The sequence below is a fragment of the Danio rerio genome, chromosome 16 (genome assembly GCF_049306965.1).
Source record: "Danio rerio strain Tuebingen ecotype United States chromosome 16, GRCz12tu, whole genome shotgun sequence".
NCBI classification, from domain to species: Eukaryota; Metazoa; Chordata; class Actinopteri; order Cypriniformes; family Danionidae; genus Danio; species Danio rerio.
Window position 1 is genome coordinate 35,223,266 of NC_133191.1, and position 21,489 is coordinate 35,244,754.

At 33.8% G+C, this 21,489-nt stretch overlaps 1 protein-coding gene across 1 annotated transcript; it reads left to right on the plus strand.

Annotated features, from left to right (window-relative positions):
- Positions 1–1,110: 1,110 nt before the first annotated feature.
- Positions 1,111–21,239, plus strand: tmc4 (transmembrane channel-like 4). The gene is made up of 16 exons (XM_002664937.7): positions 1,111–1,471; positions 5,621–5,810; positions 6,523–6,665; positions 8,117–8,284; positions 8,919–9,004; positions 10,700–10,845; positions 10,918–11,065; positions 12,728–12,886; positions 14,860–15,014; positions 15,301–15,427; positions 17,216–17,313; positions 17,394–17,577; positions 17,653–17,783; positions 17,903–18,058; positions 20,235–20,313; positions 20,544–21,239. The coding sequence occupies exons 1-16, from the start codon at positions 1,429–1,431 to the stop codon at positions 20,727–20,729; spliced, it is 2,199 nt and encodes a 732-aa protein (XP_002664983.2). The 5' UTR covers positions 1,111–1,428; the 3' UTR covers positions 20,730–21,239.
- Positions 21,240–21,489: the final 250 nt, after the last annotated feature.

Genomic DNA, 21,489 nt, shown 5'->3' on the forward strand with positions numbered 1-21,489 from the left:
GAATGGAAGTTCCCTAGAGGAGGTACAGTCTTTTACCCAGCTGGGCAGCATTATCGACCTACAGGGTGGAACAGATACAGATATAAAGGCAAGAAACAGCTAAGCAAGAACTGCTTTCATTCAGCTCAAGAACATCTGTGCTTCGAGAGAACTTACTTTGACCACTGAGACCCGTCGGTTCAACTCCATTGTGAAGTCAGCATTGTTGTATGGGGTCGAAACATGGAGGATAACCAAAACTACCACTAGAAGAATCCAGACATTCATCAACACCTGTCTCAGAAAGATTTTACACATTCACAGGCCGGACAAGATCAGTAACACCGACCTATGTGGAAGGACCTGTCAACGTCCAATAGAAGCAGAAATCTGGAAGAGAAGATGGGGTCGGATAGGGCACACATTACGCAAACCACCAACTAGCATCACCAGACAGGCTCTCAGATGGAACTGCCAAGGGAAGCGGAAGAGGCCGTCCAAGAAACAGAGGCAGACATCACAAGGATGGGTTACACCTGGAGACAAGTAGATGGCCCAGGACAGATACTTCTGATGATCGACCTTTGGCGGCCTATATCCTGGAAGGGGTGGAGGGAGAAAGTAAGTAATAGATTTAGTCCCACCTCAAACACGCTAATGACATGCTAGAAACAATAACAACATGAAACATGATAGTGTAAACATGATGTTAGCAACATGTTGGCATCGTGCTGATGTGTTCTAGTTGTGTTAACGTGCTAATTTTGCTAGTACCATCATGCTGTCAACATGTTAACTGTGTTGGCAGCCACCCAGAACACCCCAGAAACTACCCAGTGCCGAGTTTTGCCATGGCACCACTATCATTTTAGTTTAGTTACTATCATTTTAGTTCAAAGTTTTAGACTGTTTAGTTAAAGAACATACTTGAATGTAATCTACTTTGATCCATGGAACAAAAAGGATTTAATGAGAACTAAACCACAGGAACAACTAACAAACAATACATTTGAACACATTTTAATATTTTCTTTAATTATTAGTCATTATTTAAACAATATTAACTAATTTATTAAATCTGCAATCAGTTAAATCGCATTTACCTTATAAATATTCTAACTACATGAGTTTGTGTGTGTGTGTGTGTGTAATCAGTACCACACATGGTAACACAATCTGTCAATAAGTTGCCTTTGTGTTCGGGGTCTGACAAGACACAGTTAATGTTTCTAGCTTGTAAGGCTGGTGTTCAGCTGGCAATAAGAACAAGGAAGTGTTTCCAAAGTTTATTTCCATGAGACTCAAAGTCCACATGACAGAGTCCTGACACGCCTGTGCTCTTCTCCGTCAATGGGAATTTGCCTCTGTAACTATGCACTACTGAGTACTGCTATTTTGGTATTGTGTTGTTTGTCGTCTTCATTTTATGTGGTGTCCATCTGATTTCTGATGGAGCTAAGAGAATTCAACGATGTAGTCCATCCACCTCCAGGTAAGAGTGAATGTCTATTTAAGAGCTAATGTTGTTCATATGAGCATAAGAGGACATAAATTACATTACAGGTTAGAGTTGCAAATGCTTGTCTATGGCTACACTGTTTTATAATATTATTTATAATTCTGATTATTACTTTATTTATTCATACACTTATAGCCATATAACTGGAAAATCTTGACATTTTGGGGACTATTTGACAATTTCTAATATGTTATGAAATTATGTAATGTTCAATCCTGTCAGAGCTAATCAAATGTTGCTTATTCCTATTTAAAATGAGCTAAATTAACAGAATTTTTTTGTTTTTTGGGGACAACTTAGTTATTTTATGTTCAATCAACTTAAAATTGAAAAAAAAAATCTTAAGCTAATGTAATTGATTTTTGTTGGGACAACATAAAGGAATTGTGTGGAATCCTGCTTTTTTACAGTTTATACTATGTATCAGTATCAGAAAAAAATGCAAAAAATTGTAATAGCAATTAAAATAGATATTATTTACACATTATATACACTACCTGACAAAAGTCTTGTCGTTGGTCCCAGTTCTAAGAACAACAAATAATAACTTGACTTCTAGTTGACCATCTATAAATGTGGCAGAAGGTAAATTTTACTGATGAATCATCTGTTGAACTGCATTTCAATCACCACAAATACTGCAGCAGACCTATTGGAACCTGCATGAACCCAAGATTCTCACAGAAATCAGTCAAGTTTGGTGAAGGAAAAATCATGGTTTGGGGTTACATTTAGTATTGGGGCGTGCAAGAGATCTGCATAGTGGATGGCAACATCAACAGTCTGAGGTGTCAAGATATTTGTGCTGCCCATTACATTACAAACCACAGGACAGGGCAAATTCTTCAGCAGGATAGCACTCCTCATACTTCAGCCTCCATATCAAAGTTCCTGAAAGCAAATAAGGTCAAGCTACTCCAGGATTGGCCAGCCCAGTCACCAGACATGAACATTATTGAGCATGTCTGGGGTGAGATGGAGGAGGCAAAATCTTGATGAACCCTGGGAGTCCTGCAAGAACGCTTCCTTGCCATCCCAGATGACTTCATTAATAAGTTATTTGAGTCATTGCAGAGATGTGTGGATGCAGTTGTCATGGGAGTCACGCACAATATCAATTCTTTTCCCACTGCACCATGACTTTATTCTATACTGCACATTATTTCTGTTAAGTGACAAGACTTTTGTTTAAGCAAAGTCAGACTGTACTAATTAAATAGTTCAAATCAAGGCATGATCACATTTTACTCTGGTAAAATAAGTAATCTAGAGGCCTTTGCCTTTTATATAAGCCACTTCTGATATCAAATGAACTAAAAGTCAAGCTATTATTTGTTGTTCCAAAAACCTGGATAGGCAACAAAACTTAAGTCAGGTAGTGTAAGTGAACTAATTTACACAAAATAACAATTAACCCAGAAAGTGCTACATTTAATAGAATCTACACTATTAGTTTTAAAGATTATTAAAGTAACTAACTTTATTTTTTTTTATTAATAGAGGCAAGTGACAAAAAATGTCCTACAAAAAAGGTCCTTGCTCTTTTTTCTACTACAGACACTACAGAAAATTATAATCAAGGTCATATGTTTCACTTGTGCTTATAGATGCAATCCAATCAGGCATTTTGATTATTCATCACAACTGCAAATACTTATTCATTGTGTGGGTTCGCTGTCTAAACTTTACAAAACTTTTCTGAGCAATTCTACACTTTATATATATATAAATTTTTTCTTTTAAACAAAATGCATGATGCAAGTAATGTTAAGAGATTAATGCCTTGTTTACAGCATCTGATTCAAACAAAAGTTTCATAAATACATGAACTGCTCTAGAGAATATTGTAATGAAACTACATTAGCCTACTTTCATCTATCTTATCTTTGCGTGTGACAGCATGTATTTACTCAATCAAATAACAGCTTTTAAATTTGGCATTGCCATGTTCTTTTGTGATTAAAAAATTTCACACTAAATAGAGCAAAGCTAACAGTGCTTAGATGCCCCATGTTTAATGTGAACTCTATTCTATTTTAAATGGACAGAGATATATAGGTCAGGGCTATGTATAGATATGTAGTGCATAGAACATTTCAGGAGCTCTCCCATTTTGTACTGTACTTGACTGTGTCTGTACAGTAAACATCATTTTAATATAGGGAAGAGCGGGTAAGGTTGCAACAGCTTTTGCATTTCCTTCAGTTTCTCAGAGACTGTTTGTTCTATATCTCCATTTTTTTGTATAACATTTTTATATATTCAAAATTTAAACCCACATGTACCAGATACCCACTCACATTGCATTAACGTTTGTACATATGATAGGCCATATGTAGAATTTAAACTTGAAAAAAGTCAAACGCTGCAACTCATCTCAAGTAATTAAAACCTATTTAAGAAAAATCTAAAACATCATATAGGACTTTATTTCATTTGTAAACAGTCTAAATGTAAATTGGGCAAATTGTTAAATACATTAAATTGGCCATGTAAGACAGGCTAGTAAAAGAAACGCAACAACCACATTTTGGTCAATTATTAGAAATATATTGTGTGTGTGTGTGTGTGCGTGCGTGCGTGCGTGCGTGCGTGCGTGCGTGCGCGCGTGCATGCATGTGTGTATGCGCGTGTGTGTGTGTGCGTGTCTGTGTGTGTGTGTGTGTGTGTGTGTGTGTGTGAGACAGCCTTCATCCTTCACTGTATTTGCTGCTGACTTTAGAACAGATATCTGCTGTTGGTTTCCACTCTCGTAGAATACTGTAAAAAATAAATAAATAAAATAAATAAAGACACTACACTACCTGGCAAATGTCTTGTCGCCTATGCAAGTTTTAGGACTAAAATAATAACTTAACTTCTAGTTGATCATTTGGTATCAGAAGTGGCTTAAATGAAAGGCAAAGGCCTCTAGATTACACTTATTTTATCAAAATAGAATATAAGCCTTGATTATTAATTATTTAATTAGGACAGAAAGGTCTGACTTTGTTGAGACAAAGGTCTTGTCATTTAACAGAAATAATATTCAGTGTAGATTAGGGGTGTCAAACTCAATTCCTGGAGGGCCGAAGCCCTGCACAGTTTAGTTCCAACCCTGCTCCAACACACTTACCTGTAGGTTTCAAACAAGCCTGAAGGACTCAATTAGTTTGATCAGGTGTGTTTAATTAGGGTTGGAACTAAACTGTGCAGAGCTGCGGCCCTTTTGGAACTGAGTTTGACACCTGTGGTGTAGAATATAAAGTCAAGATGCAGTGGGAAAAGAATTAATATTGTGAGTGACTCCCATGAGCTTGGAGGACTGCTTCCATACATCTGTGCAATGACTCAAATAACTTATTAATAAAGTCATCTGGAATGACAATGAAAGCGTTCTTGCAGGACTCCCAGAGTTCATCAAGATTCTTTGGATTCATCTTTAACGCCTCCTCCTTCATCTTACCCCATACTCTTTCAATAATGTTCATGTCTGGTGACTGGGCTGGCCAATCCTGGAGCCTTCTTTGCTTTCAGGAACTTTGATATAGAGGCTGAAGTATGTGAAGGAGCGCTATCCTGCTGAAGAATTTGCCCTCTCCTGCGGTTTGCAATGTAATGGGCTGAACATATGTCTTGATACCTCAGGCTGTTGATGTTGCCATCCACTATGCAGATCTCTCGCACACCCCCATACTAAATGTAACCACAAATCATGATTTTTCCTTTACCAAACTTGACTGATTTCCGTGAGAATCTTGGGTCCATGTGGGTTACAGTAGGTCTTCTGCAGTAAAATCTACCTTCTGCCACTTTTCTAAATGGTCAACTAGAAGTCAAGTTATTATTTGTTGCTCTTACAAGCAAAAAAAAAAAAAAAAGTGTTGCTACTTGTTTAAACTACTTGAGCTGAAATAACACAATTTTTTTTGTTTTGTTTTTCGAGGACAACTTAATTGTTTTATGTTCAATCTAATTTGTATAAACAGTTTGGTTAACTTAATTGACTTGTGTTGGGACAACATGAAGGACTTGTGACCCAACATTTTTACAGTGAATAAGTCATGTTGCAACTATCCACGCTCTCCTCTGTCATACTTTGTAAAAGTGATTGCTTTTAAAAACATGTGTTTTCACCATCAGACTACCCTAGTCCCGATGTCTCCCAGCATTCCCTGAGGTTACGGACAGTTGCGGCTCCGGCTCCTGCTCAGCAGAGCAGCGGGGTTCAGTTTGACTGGGCTTCTCCTCCTCCTGAAGATGCTGAAGACTCCAGTGAAACACGTAACCTTCGCGAGCTGCCGCTGCACATGAGTCTGAAGAGAGCAGTAAGGTAGACATCCATTATCTTCTTACAGCAACCAACTTTTACATTATCAAAACTGGAATGGAAAGGGAACAGTTAGTCTATTTCTCTGTCCAACGAATTTCTGACAGAAATAATCACAGAAATTCAGTTAAGAAAGTTTTCATATACAGTTGAAGTCAGAAATATTAGACTTCCTGTGTTGTTAGCCCACCCTGTATATATTATTTACATTCTGTTTAATGGAAAGGAGATTTTTGTCAACACATTTATAAACATGATCGTTTTAATAACTCATTTCTAATAACTGATTTATTTTGTCTTTGCCATGATAACAATCAATAATATTTACTAGATATTCTTCAGGATGCTACTATTCAGCTTAAAGTGACATTTAAAGGCTTAACTAGGTTAATTAGGGAAGTTGTTGTATAAAGATGGTTTGTTCTGTAGACAATTGGAAAAATATATAGCTTAAGGGGCTAATAATATTGACCCTAAAATAGTTTAAGAAAAATAAAAAACTGCTTTTATTCTATCCGAAATAAAACAAATAAGACTTTCTTCAGAAGAAAAAATATTAAGGAAATACTGTGAAAAGTTCCTTGCTCTGTTAAACATGATTTAGGAAATATTTGAAAAGGGGGAAATCACAGGAGGGCTAATCATTTTAACCTCAACTGTAGTTATACAGTTACTATATAAACTATCATGGGTTGTTTCTGTTTCTGTCTTTCAGGCAGGTGCAGCAGATGAGAGTTCCAGTTGTGTCCAGCTCTTGGAATATTAAACATTCACAGACATTTCGGCGTTTCTGTGAGGTGGCCAAAAATATTCTCAGCTATTTTGTTTTGTGGAAGAGGGGGATCCAAAGAATAGGAGGTGAAATTTTGTTCATTCATTCATTCATTCATATATTCATTCATTTATTCAATAATTTTCCTAGGCCTAGTCTCTATTTCAGAGGTCGCCACAGCAGAATGAACAGCCAACTATTCCAGCATATGTTTTATGCAGTGGATGCCCTTCCAGCTGTAACCCAGTTCTGGGAAACCTTTTTTGTATTTTTATATACACAACTGAAGACACAATTATTAGCACTTCTGTGACATTTGTATTCCTTTTCAAATATTTGCAGCGATGTTTAACAGAGCAAGGAAATTATTCATATTAATTCCTACTATATTATATTATAAACCTATATATTTTGTTATGGAGTAAGTCTTCTTTATTTTAGTTTGGCTGGAATTTATTAAAATAAATTTTAATTAAGTTTTCAAAGACTTTGAGCTGAATACCGTCGTCTTATAACAATAAAACACTGTAATGTACTGGTATTCTGGCATTGACAAATTAAATTAGCTATTAAACATTAATTAACTATTATTCATACTTTCATTTATTTTCTTTTCGGCTTAGTCCCTTTATTAATCTGGGGTTGCCACAGCGGAATGAACCACAAACTTATCCTACATGTTTTACGTAACGGATGCCCTTACAGCTGCAACCATCACTGGAAAACATCCACACACACTCATACACACATTTATAAACACAATAGTTTTAATAACTCATTTCTAATAACTGATTTATTTTAACCTTGCCATGATGAATAATATTTGACTAGATATTTTTCAAGACACTTCTATAAAGCTTAAAGTGACATTTAAAGGCATCACTAGGTTAATTAGGTTAACTAGGTAGGTTAGGGTAATTAGTTTATTGTATAATGATGGTTTGTTCTGTTGACTATGGATAAAAATTATAGCTTAAAGGGGCTAATAATTTTCACCATAAAAAAGGTGTTTAGAAAATAAAAAAACTGCTTTTATTCTTGCCAAAATAAAACAAATAAGACTTTCTCCAGAAGAAAAAATATTATCAGACATACTGTGAAAATGTTCTTGCTCTGTTAAACATCATGTGGGAAATATTAAAAAAAAAAGAATCAAACGTAAGCTAATAATTCTGACTTTGACCTATATGTTTTGTAAAATACAGCAATTTAAATATAGAACATTTAAATTAAAGACAATCAATAAATTGTGAATAATTTACTGCCTTTGTCTGAATGTAAACAATAAAAATGAACTGTAACCCGAGTTTGAGTTTTTCAAAACATGATAAAATCTATTACATATCATTTTTATGACCCAGCACTGTATAAACTATGCACAAAGATATAAAAGTGTTTAATTAAAAACATATGCTGTTCTCATTTAGTACACTGCTCGTCTAGTAAAAGAAGCTCTGGAACATGATAAAATTAAGTTAATAGCAACAATCAAACTAAATGTATTCTCATTTCCCCTTCCCACTTGTTTTGCTCATAGGTCACTTTGGTGGAGGAGTCCAGTCCTACTTTCTATTCCTGAGATTTCTGGTGATTCTCAACTTTCTGTCCTCTTTGTTAATCGCAGCGTTTGTGCTCATTCCCAGCATTGTGTTTCGCTCCTTGAACTTCAACTCCACCTCCAACATCACTATAGTCAACACAACAGGTAGGAACACAGTCTCCCACACACAAACGCAAAGACTGTCACACGTCAGTGCCTCTAATGGGAAGATTCTTGCCGTTTACCGGATACCACAATCCTCTTTGTTTGGCCTGAGATCATTTTGAGTATTCATGAAACCAGCATAACCAGTCTGGCAACATCCATCTATTTATACTTTACAAAGTCTTTCAAATAAATAAAAAAAACAACAGCACTTATGGCATGTTTTGTTCTGAAGCATCGGTTGATCTGGTTAATAATTCATTTCAGTAACTAATCATTAAAAGATAAATCACTTTACAAAGAATTTGACTATTGTGGTTAACAGATTAAATTAGATCATTTCTTCCTTGTTCTAGTAAGTTTTCATTATGTTGAGCAAAATTGATTCTTGCAGTTTGTGATAGTTTGCTGTGCAATTTTACTAATCTTGCTTTCTTTTTTCTTAATTATATTAGTTTAAGGGGTTAAACACAATAAGGAATAACACTCTTTGTTGAAATGCTACTTTCATTTAAACATTTAACACAGTATTCATTTGAAAAAACACTCTTTGGATTTCTGTCTTCATTAAATTGGTGTGAATTCACTGTATAGGAACTTTTAAATCACATTTGGATTATTCTGATTGCCACAGGTTTAGAGACCTGCATGCAGTATGATCCAAAACCTGATGCTCTTATGGTGTTCTTCAACTACTTTCTGGACCTGGTTTCAGGCACGGTATGGACAGATTTATAGATATTTTTCAGTACACAATAAAGATTCAGAAATACTGAAATTTATAAAAATACAATCATATTGAGAACTATCACGATTTAAAATATTTTTTATATATACAACATATCAATAACTGTTTTAAATAAAGTATAATTTATTCCTTGGGTGGCAAATCAGATTTTTGGTAATAATATTTATATATCCATTTTATCCATTCCTCTGTGAATATAGCTATTATATTTTGGTACATTTGAACTAAAAAGATTTAATAAACAAATATATTTATTAACTTAATATGTTAGTCACCAAACATCTGTAGAAATAAAAAAGATAATACACTTAAGTTAAAGCAAAATATTGGGAAAAAAACTACAAACTTTCTACAAATTTTATTTAAAAAATTTGTTTTTCTTAAATTTTGCTCCTTTTTTTTTTTTTATTATTTTCCCTAACATTAATTTGGGTGTACTAATTGTCGACTGTTATCATAAGTTATTTTGTTAGATTAGTTCCAGATGTGGCATCAGTACTGACTAATCTAATGTATTTGCAGAAATATAATATTGTATAGTTTCCTATTAAAATGTGAATTTAAACGCAATTTGAATCTAACAACTGAGCTACCGTGTCGCCTTAATATACAGTTAAAGTCAGAATTATTAGCTCCTTGATTATTATTTTTTTTATATTTCCCAAATGCTCTAACAGAGCAAGGAATTTTTCACAGTATGTCTGTGTCTGAAAATATTTTTTCTTCTGGGGAAAGTCTTATTTGTTTTATTTCGGCTAGAATAAAAGCAGTTTTGAATTTTAAGGTCAAAATTATTAGCCCCTTAAAGCAACATATATTTTTGATGGTCTACAGAACAAACCATCGTTATACAATAACTTTCCTAATTACCCTAATCTGCCTAGTTAACCTAATTAAATTAATTAACCTTTAAATGTCACTTTAAGCTGTATAGAAATGTGTTGAAGAATATCTAGTCAAATATTATTTATGTCATCATGGCAAAGATAAAATAAATCAGTTAATATAAATGAGTTATTAAAACTATTATGTTTAGAAATCTGCTCTCTGTTAAACAGAAATTGGGGAAAAAATAAACAGGGGGCTAATAAATCTGACTTCAACTATATATAATGTATACTATTAAAAAGTCCATTATACTCACCATCATGAAATGTATGTAAATTCAAAATGAATGTTTTATGTTGAAATTTTTTTAAATGAAGTGTCATTTATTCCTGGGATGGCAAATCAGAATTATGGGTGAGAATTTTGAAATTGCCTGATGAAACAGTTGTTATAATACTGTATATTTCTAACTATGTCAGTCTGTACAACTTAACTTAACTTAACTTAACTTAACTAAACTTTAAATGCAAAAATATAACTGATCCCAGTCTTTAAATGGTAATGTAAGTGAACTGTATTAAATATGTAGCATTGTTAGCATTTTAGATGCCAGCTTTTACAATTGCTCAACAGCTCTTACAATTTTACAATTATACAACCTTTTCATTTAAACTTAAATGTAAATCAAATTAAAATAAAATGCACAATGTTTTTTTTTACAAAATGTATGCTACAGAAACTACTGTTCCAAGTTTATTTATTCTGACATGTGAGCTGTTTCTTTGTCGGTGAATTATTGCATAATGATCATTACTCATCAATGTCATCTCCTCCATCAGGGTTTTATGGAATATTCATACCTTTTTTATGGCTATTATAATAATACAATGATTGAAAGCGATGGCTTCTCTTACAACATCCCTCTGGCCTACCTGTTGACTGCAGCTTTCTACTTCCTCTTCTGCTTCTTTTGTATAATTATTAGGTGAGTCAGCTTTTGTCAGAGTTGTTAGAACATTGCTGTAGAATTAAGCTGACGTCTCCGTCTGTCCAACAGAATGGGTGGTACGGCTCGTGTTGTTGTAGAGACGGGTGCAGGAGCAGCCGGGGGTTACTGTATGCTGGTGTTTACAGGATGGGATCACGGTCTTCAAGGAGACCGCGCTGTAAAGCTTAAACAAAACAACGTTCGCTACAGGTTACAGGTCTGTACATGGGAAACCAAAACTAGAAATGAAATGCCCTGAGGTATTTTTTGATGGAATATGGATTGGATCTGCTTAACATTCAACTATCTAATATTTTACCAAATGGATAAAACAAAACATTACAAAATGACAATCTTCAAAGGTGATTTTTGCTATATGATAAGTCTGCTGAGAGGGCCGGTTCTTTTTTTTCAAAATGTGGACGTTTTTGCAGTTACTCACCTCATTTTCTATTTAACTACGATGTTTAAATATATGATTTTTGTGACTTTTTCAGCAATTTTTTGCTGGATTAGCATAACCACACTTTTTGATGTACCAAAAACATTTCCTAAAGATTTAGATTAAAGAAATATGAAAAAGTAAATAATTATTTAATTCAATTTATCTTTAAATGCAAATTTATCACATTATATATTATTAGAAAAAAGCTATCTATTAAAGTTAATCTATTAAAACTGAAGCTTCTTGTCATTTATTAGGCAGGTGAAAAACTGGGGTGTGTATCCCAAACAACGACATAACTCGCGGCTAAACTATCATATTATGATGCATCGATGGGAAAATCGATGGGAAAATAATAATAATAATAATAATAATTATTATTATTATTATTATTATTATTATTATTATTATTATTACTATTGTAATGATTTTTCTAGCCTCTCTTGTAAAACAGTACATTTGAAAATTCATAGATAACAACAATATTCTGATTAGTATTAAAATTACCTTTAATATGCTTTAAAATTACCTTTTACTTCACGCCTTTTTATTGGTCATTTTTTCTTTCAAGAACGAGATGTTCATGATTTAGAGTTAAAGTTACTTGCAATATGCTTTTTCTATTTAACAACAATACAGTAGGTAGTGAAAGATGACTTAAAGCATAGGTCTCAAACTCGATCCCTGGAGGGCCACAGTTCTGCAGATTTTAGCTCCAACCACCTCCAACTCACACCTGCTTAATAGTCTCTAGTAGTCTTGAACACCTTGATTAGTTGAATTAGCTGAGTTCGATTAGGGCTGGAGCAAAACTGTGCAGAGTTGCAGCCCTCCAGGAATCCAGTTTGAGACCAGTGACTTAAAGCCTTCTTCAATGAGTTACTTTCACTATTTATGATGGCATAGCAGTCAAAAAAGGTCTTTCCCGCCTGATTATGAGCCTGAATATTTATTTTAACAAAATTAACTTTTATTTGACATATAAAAGAAGAGATTCATTGAACTCAACAAATAAAGCCGTGTGGTTGCTGTGTGTAAATTATACATTTTTCTGATTTACTTCAAGTTTTTATATTGTCCAAGATGTAGCCAAGAATAGATAGATTTAGCCAAAACTAACCAATGGTTTTTGTGCTAGTACTTAATCCTGGTGCACACCAAGCATTTGATGAATTTGGTCTGAAAAAAATGTTGGATTTTTTAGCAGACATGCAACTGATTTCCTCCATGTAATCAATAAACCATCTGTACCTATGTTTTTATATTATTGCCGATATGCTGATCGCTTTTATTTAGACTAATATCAGCAGCCGATTTATATCAGTGCATTCTTAGAAAATACAGTGACTCATTGCACAGGTTCTTTTTGTAAAATATTTTGTCTGTCATTATTTTGATTATTTCTCTATCTGTCTCTGTTTTTCTGTTCCTCAGGTGGATTTAGAAGAGGAGAGGCTTAAAAAGAAGGCTGCCTCGCTGACTTTGGGCCAAACAGTCTCTCTCTATGCTCTTCGAATTTTCCTTAATCTAATAGTCTTAACACTCATCGTTGCAACCTTCTTTGGCATTGCTAAGGCAACACAGTTCAGCCAGGTCAGTTTTATATGAAAAAATACTAAGGGCTCCATATAAGCAATCAAGGTGCAAAGTCTAAAGGTCATGGCCCATTTGCTATTTACATGGCGGACTTCGTAAGTTAGAAAAACTGAACACTTCACTAGTGAGAAAATAGTTAAACAACCATCTGTGTAAGAATAAAGAATGTGCCTCATTTATTTGGCCTCTTTACTTTCTCTTTAGTTTAGTTTTGTATTTACTTTACTCCTTTAGTTTCATGGAGTAAGGAAACGGTGTTGTACTCTCTCCATTGAAGTAATTAGCCTACATATTTAATTCTGTTTGTTAAGCACTAAGATTTGTTTCAAAACTATCTTTAAATTCAGTTCTAATTTCCAGCAAATGGATAAATGAACAATAATCCGCTTGTTAAGTGTGACGTCAGGCGGAGCGGCTTCTGGGTCCAAGCGCTCTATTCAACTGAATGGGGAGATTCATGAAATGGTAATAATAAACGTTTACAAAGCGATTTAATACTTTCGAAAGTCACGATCGCAGTATATATGTCCATGCCTAATATCCGATGGAAAAAAGTGATTCATTGTTTTTTAAATTGTTAAAATTTTGGTATTTGTTATGCAGCAAGCCCAGAGATTGTTGTGTACACTATGACTTTATGTAAAATTAACTATAATGTGTGATAGAAATAAAACGCAATCATAAACGAATGATTTCTTCACTCAAATGAATGGCTCCTTGGACCCGAAAACTGAGTTACAGTATATCCAAACACACGTCCTATTCTTATGCCCCATATAGGGATGCATACGTCTCCAAAACCTGAAAGATGGACAAATAAACTTGTTTTAAAACTTGTCTTTAATAAAACAAATATAAATATGCATAAAATAAATAATAATGCTAATGATAATCACATTAAACAAAACTTGATCAACTGAGATGAAGAAGGCATGGAGGCAGTGGTTTTTATATTAATGTAGAAATTAATCATTTTAAAAACATTTTAATCTTTTTTTTTCATATGTAAAGATATTTGTGTACTGCTCTACATCCTGTGTGTATCAAGCAATATGTAAGCATTTGGACCTGCATAGGTGCATAACTAATGGGCTCTGCGCTGGATTTTAGACTCGCTTTCCAAACAACTTGGCACAAAGCATGAAAATTACTGTTGCGCTGGTCAAAAAATAGCAACCAATCATGTCTTGCACCTTAATGTGCCGGGTGTATGATAGGGCCACAAGAAATAGAAAGTCTGACAGCTTATAAAATCCCATAATTGCCAGTAATTGATGCTAATTCCTGATTCACAGTAGGGTAAAAAGGCAAAAAGTATATATTAGTATTATTTATTTATTTATTTTTTCTGAATTTCTGAAAATTATATAAACTAAATATCTTGTTATTTTGTTTTTCAGAGAATCTTAAGCAGTGTTCATATTAAAGGCTATGAAAACAAATATAGCGACAGTAACCATCTAGACTGTGCTAGACATTATCTGCACAAATGGTTAAAATTAAATGACTTACTAATATTGTAAAAACAAAAATTCATGCTTTAAAAAATTGACATGAAATTAACCAAACTGTTTTAACAATCACTTTACAATACGTTAGTTTTACAGTTGTTGCTATCAAAAAGTGACAACACTTTACTATACGACACACGAAGTTAATATTAGTTAATGCATTTACTAACATGAACAAACAATGAAGGACACATTTATTACTATATTATTTCATGTAAGTGCCAATCTGTCAGCAGAACATGTATTTAAAGTATGTTTACTTTATCTTATGAGCTATTTTAAAGCCCCAGTGTAAAGCATGACTCACAACAAATTATATTATGCACTTTGCCTCCAGCAGCTCAAATGCACATTTATCAAACTTTTGTCAGTTCACTAATACTCTAATGACTGCTAGTTGGCATGTAGTAATAAGCAGAAATAATTAATTGTTGCTAATCTCTCTTTTTGACTCCTAAGTCTATGAAAACAACAGGATTTACGGGGCTACTGCTGCAGTACTTACCCTCCATGGTCATAACAGCAAGCAATTTTGTGGTGCCTTTACTCTGTGACAAGATTGCATTACTGGAAAAGTATTCCCCCAGTACCACGGTCATCCTAGCCTTGCTCAGGTTTGATCAACACTTGCATCCGCACTGAATGAAGATATCAAAGAGAACAAACAACAGAAATATAATAAGCACTTCTTGTTTAACCTTGGTTAGAGCCCTCGATGAGAGCTCTTTGCAGACCTTCATTAAATAGCTTACAAAAAGATGATTTTAAATGAAACCCTGTCATATTCTCTTAACACTCACGCATTGTTCATCCATCCACAGCTCTCTTTGATTTGGTCTTTGTTGTAATTCTCTTTTCTGCTCTTGCAATGCTGCTTATTCTCTCTGTTGTTCGTTGTAGGGCAGTGTTCTTGCGTTTGGTCAGTTTGGGTGTTTTGCTGTACACACTATGGGAGCAGATAACCTGTAAAGGAGAGATTGGCAGTGATGACTGTAAACTCTGCGGTTATTATTATAACCAATACAAGGTAAACGAAAAGTGCACTTATTCATTAATTGTTCAGATCAGATACGCTACCACTAGTTAGCAAAAAAGGCATTGTATAAAAATGGTTTGTTCTTCAGACAATCAAAAAAAATTATACTTAAAAGTGTTAATAATACTGACTTTAAAATGGTGTTAAAAATATTAAAAACTAATTTTGTTATTGCCAAAATAAAACAAATAAGAAGAAAAAATATTATAGGAAATACTGTGAAAATGTCCTTGCTCTGTTAAACGACATTTGGGACATATTTGAAAAAAAAAATTCATAGCAGGGCTAATAATTTTGACTTCATATATTATATTGTAATAAATATTTATATATTATAGTAAATGTCAATGAAGTTACCATATAGTCCATATAAAGGATTACATTGTTTGAATTTTAATGCTGACTAATGTATATTTGTTTAAACAAAGATGTAATAAAAACTTAAATTGTGCAATTTTTCTATATAGATATGTTGTTATTGTTTTAATATATTTAATATATGTACTTAACCCTATATATTGTTATGTCTTTTGGCCCTTAGTGTCTAGTGATCTTATGCTGATGTTAGGGCTCAATACACATATTTTATTTTTAGTGATGAAAACATAATATTCTATGCAAAGCAAAATTCAAAAGAACAGCATTTTTTTTTATCAATTTAAAGCATTTTTGCTGAGTAGGTTGGGTTAGGTTACTTTATTTATACCCAAAGGTAGATTTGGTCAAACATGTGCTGGATAAGTTGGTGGTTCATTCCACTGTGGTGACCCCTAATTAATAAAGGAACTAAGCCGAAAAGAAAATAAATGAATGAGTTCTACAGCTTGATACTAGAACCCTGCAACCAGAAGAAAGGAGCAGAACCTCTGAGTGTAGGGGATGAGCAGTGTCACTTATCATTGAACTTATAATTCTCTTTTTCCTGATGTACACAGCCTTCAGATTGGCTAGTGACACCCTAGTCAGCTTACTGGACCACTTAACTATTTGATTTAGTTTGTTTTTACTCTTAACAGAAAGGTTCCCAAACCATGACACCAAACTAAAAGACAAAACAGATTCAAGGAAAGCATAGTAAAATAAAATCATCATGTGTTTATCAATATGGAAATGATTTAACTTTCTCAAAAAGAATAGTCGGGAGAGAGAAACTGGAGAGTTTAGAGTCAATAATTGTGCTAAAGTATTTGTATGATTGCACACTTGCGACAGTCTGATTTTTAATAGAACCGTTCACCTGTGTGTGAGCAGCCTTCCTAAAATCAATTATCATATTTTTTATCTTTAATACATTTAACTGAAGATATAACTCCTCACACCATCTGACAAAATCGGTTAGTACTGGATAATGACCTGTCTCATTATCATAAAGTTGGCTGACAATGACAGTGTCATCTGCATACTTGATATGGTTCTATTTTTCCAACTACTCTGGCACATATTTGTGTAAAGGATGTTGAGGAGCAGTTCAGAAGCAAGTTTTATCAGAGAAGCATCCATTCACCTTTAACACTGCGTTCGATTAGTTAAAAAGTTAAGAATCCAGCCCACCAGGTTATCATTAAGGTCAAAGAGTCTACTAATTAAAATGTGAGATTGAGTTGTGTTAAAAGCAGAGTAGAGAAATTCAATTCTTAAACTGAGAAATGAAGAACTTCACACTTTTGAATAGTTTAAGTTTTAGGATTGATATCTTAGTGGTTATTGCCCAGAGTCTCACATTTTTGCAATTTTAGAAATGATTTTAGGTTCAATCCTTCTTTCAATCCTTCTGTTTAGTGCTGGGAGACGCGAGTTGGCCAGGAAATGTATAAATTAACTCTATTTGACTTCCTGATTACCGTTGCTACACTGATTCTGGTAGAGTTTCCACGCAGGTATGTTTCTTTCTTTTGTGTGTGTTGGTTCATACAAGTATTTAGTTAAATATCTAAGTCTGTTACTTTTATATGTTCAGGATCGTGGTGGATCATTGCTCATGCAAACTGAGCCAGCTGGTGGGACGGCAAGAGTTTCTGGTTGCCCCAAATGTTCTTGCTCTCGTTTACAGTCAAACGGTGGTTTGGACTGGAGCTCTTTTCTGTCCATTGCTGCCATTCATCAACACCCTCAAATTCGTCATCTTTTATTACTGCAAAAAGGTACCATGAGCACATCCTTTAAGATGCACATATAAGTTTTCAGTCATCTGCAGTCATTTTTGTTGCTTGTGTCAGATTACTCTCTTCCAAAACTGTCAACCGGCAACAAGAAACTTCAGATCCACCACCTCCAACTTCTTCTTTCTGTTGGTTCTGCTCTTTGGATGGATGTTGGCCAGTGTGGTTCTGCTTTACAGTGTTGCTAAGTGAGTGATTCTCCTCCATAAATGTTGGGAAATATTTCCATCTTCTATGACATCACTGTAAAACCTCAACTTTTGGTTCTTCCTACTGTATGTCAAGATTTATGATGAGTCTGTTTTAGGATCCATCCATCATATGGCTGCGGCCCTTTCCGTCTTGACCCAACTATGTGGGATGCTGTACCACAAGCTGTTAACATGCTAAGCACCACTAGTAGAGCTTTCCTGTTTTACATCGGCTCCCAGAAATGCTCTATTCCACTCTTCATCTTCTCTTGGTTTGTATAAACAGCCCTGCTACATACACTGCTGGTCAAAAGTTTGGGGTCAGTAGGATATGCTCGCCAAGGCTGCATATATTTCATCAAAAATATAGTACAAATTGTACAATTGTGAAATTTCATTGCACTATAAAATAACTGTTCAAAAGTAGATTATAATTGAGTTTATTAATGTATTCCAGTGATTTTAATCATGAATTTTCAGCTTCATTAATCCAGTATTCAGAGTCACATGATCCTTCAAAAATATGTATTATTATTATTATTATTATTATTATTATTATTAATGGTAATAGTAATTAAAGAAATAATGTAATCATTTAATTTGAAACTACAAACAATTATAAAGCAATTATATGAAATTGTAATATATATTTAACAATTTTTTACATTTAATACATTCACCTCTGTGAATGTTGTTGGTTATTGTTCTTGGTGAATATTATTGAATAAGTAATTAAAAAAAACATTTAAAAATAACTTATTGCTCCTAAACTTTTGACCAGTGCTGTGTGGTTTCATGTAAAACTTTATACACACTATCAGTTTTCTACTGCTTTAAATCTTGAACATTTTAGGACTTTTCACCCTGCACTTAACCCCAGGATGTACTGCCATTGTAAACATCACATTTACCTCTAAGTAAAGGAACATTTCACACTTACAATTTAGAAGCGCTGCTTTTACATGAAACCCTGCAGTGGAGCTGCAGAGTTAGTGGCTCTTTTACACTCGTAACTTCACATTGCAGTGCCAGAGCACAGATCGACTAGCCATTGTTTTACTTCATCCAATCTCTATGCTCTGAAATTGCAAACAAACTACATTGCACTAATTTTATATATAAATAAATGGTAACACTTCACAATAATAGTACATGAATAATGATGTGTTCATAGGTAAATTAACATTATTATGAATTAATGATGAGTTAATGTACTGTATGCGCTAATCATGAACTAACTTTAAATACAACATGAGTCGGAATTTGAATAACAGCTACCTTAATTACTTGTTATTGCATGTTGTTAATAATGTAAAAATTACATTTAAGTTTAAAGTAAATGTTACCAACATGATTTGTGAGCTGTTAATGTATAAGCATGTCATGACTTTACTTGAAGGGGCACATCACCATTAACTCATACTTAACTATGAGTTTGAACTGTTGATGTTGATGCTGACAGAACACTTTTCTGTTGTTGTTCAGTGTAAACACATTAGACGGATCTACATAAGGAGTTCATGAGTAGTTGAGAATGGGTTATTGATGATGTGCCCCTCCAAATAAAATCATGATATAATTATACATTAACATGTGAGTTCAGGATGGTTAAATTAAGCATAAACAAATGTGGTAATTAATACATAAGTTTACAAACAACCATATAGTAACAAGTAAATAAGATGGCCACTATTCACACACAAACTCATGTGACTCATGTTGTAGTTACAGTTAGTTCATGATTAGCACATGCATTAACTCTTCATTAGTTCATAATAAAGTAAAGCTTAGTTTAAATATGAGCTCATCGTTATTCATGTACTGTTATTGTAAAGCATTACCAAATAAACTTAAATTAACATTAACAAAGGACAGAGATGCCAAATACTCCCAGGCATAATATATAAAGTGTACAACAGCCCTTATTTATTGATTTAATTATTTGTTTCAGGTTTATTTGACAGGGACGATGCACAATATTAATACAAAAAAAATTTACAATATGGCAGATTTACCAAAAGGCTATTTTTTTATCTGCAGTCTCTGGACTGGTGTTAGAATAATCACCCTAAAAAGATCAAATTAATTAATATACAACTATTTATATAACTATTTACACTGAACTGAACTAAACTGAACTTCACTTCTGAAAACTCTACTGACAGTTTCAATCTACTAGAACTTCTAGGTTAAGCTGCTTTGACACAATCTACATTGTAAAAGCGCTATAGAAATAAGATAACCGAATGAACCGAATTGAATTAATATATACAAACATCAAAAACTTTTTAAAACTTACTACAATTTTTTTATTTATACTGATTATTAATTGAGGACTGCTCATGAGATAATTGATCCTGTGATAAAAACATTTATGTATACCCCTCTAATGTATGTGGAATGCCGGACAAGGACTGATTTTGCATGTATGTGATTTTTAATATACAGCATCCTTCTGTGCTATGTGAGCGCATTAACGTCAGTCCATGGGAAAAGTGTAGCGCTGCTGAAATCTCAGTGTGCACTGGTAAGTACTTGGATATATGTCATCCAAATGTGCAGATATTTAAGTAAAATTTGTGTAACTACCTAATTTATTGATAATATGCTAAATGTCCTTTGAATACATTTCAGCACAAAAAAACAGAACATAGACAAAATAAAATTATGTAATATTTACAGTAAGAAGTTTGAACGCTTACCTGAACAAAGACTTTCTTGCTTCCAATTTGATTTGTCTTTATCCGTGTGTAACAGGAACAGCGTGATAAGCAATTCCTGATCAGACAAATTGAGGAGCTGAATGCCACAATGCAGAAAGCAGAACATGAACCCAAGCTGCTAAATACAGAGAACGAGCCTTTTCAACACACAGCAGCTACACAGTGGAATCAACACAACAATTACGCTTTTGACCCCGATGAAGATCCAAGGCCGTATTAAGGCTTTAGTGCTGTGTATCGCACCAAGTGTAGTGTCTAAGTCAGATTTTTGCTTTTAATAAACGAGTGAGCGTATTTGATCAAAAGAGACAGAAAGGGGATTACAAATAGTGTTGAATAAATGCTAATCAAAGAAAATAAAAATAAGACCAAGGATTGGAGTAATGATGCTCAATACATTGGCATCACAGGAGTAAATTGATTCTAAAATAGACAATTTACTGTTTTACTGTGTATTTGATCAACTTAATGCGGTCTTGGTGAGCATAAGAATTTGTGCGTCATTCTCTTTGACTTCAACCCTCTCTGTGGTAGTGTATATATGTTTATATTTATCCAATATTATGCCTGTTTATTTGCACGTTTACTCATTTCATAATTTGCTTGTATTACTTTGAACATTTTGTCAAAGTGAACAAGTTTCAGTGATGTATATTAATGCACTTTATTTACAGCAGCAGGCCATATACGCTGTGCCTCCTTAAAAATAAAATCATGATTATTTATAAACTCAAGCCTTTTCAATGAGTTGGATGTGTTTCATTTATTTTCAAACCAGAAAGACTAAAAAATATATTTATTTTAGGCCCGTAGCCAGGCGACTCAAAAGACCCACCCCTCACTGACAAAGTCCAGAATTTGGCCTTTACATGTGCTCGTTTGTCCCAGTTTTGTCTGCTGTGCCATCATAAATTGTGAAAATACTTATAGAAGGCTTTAATAAAAATTAAACTTTTAATTTTTCATGTGGCCAAATTATG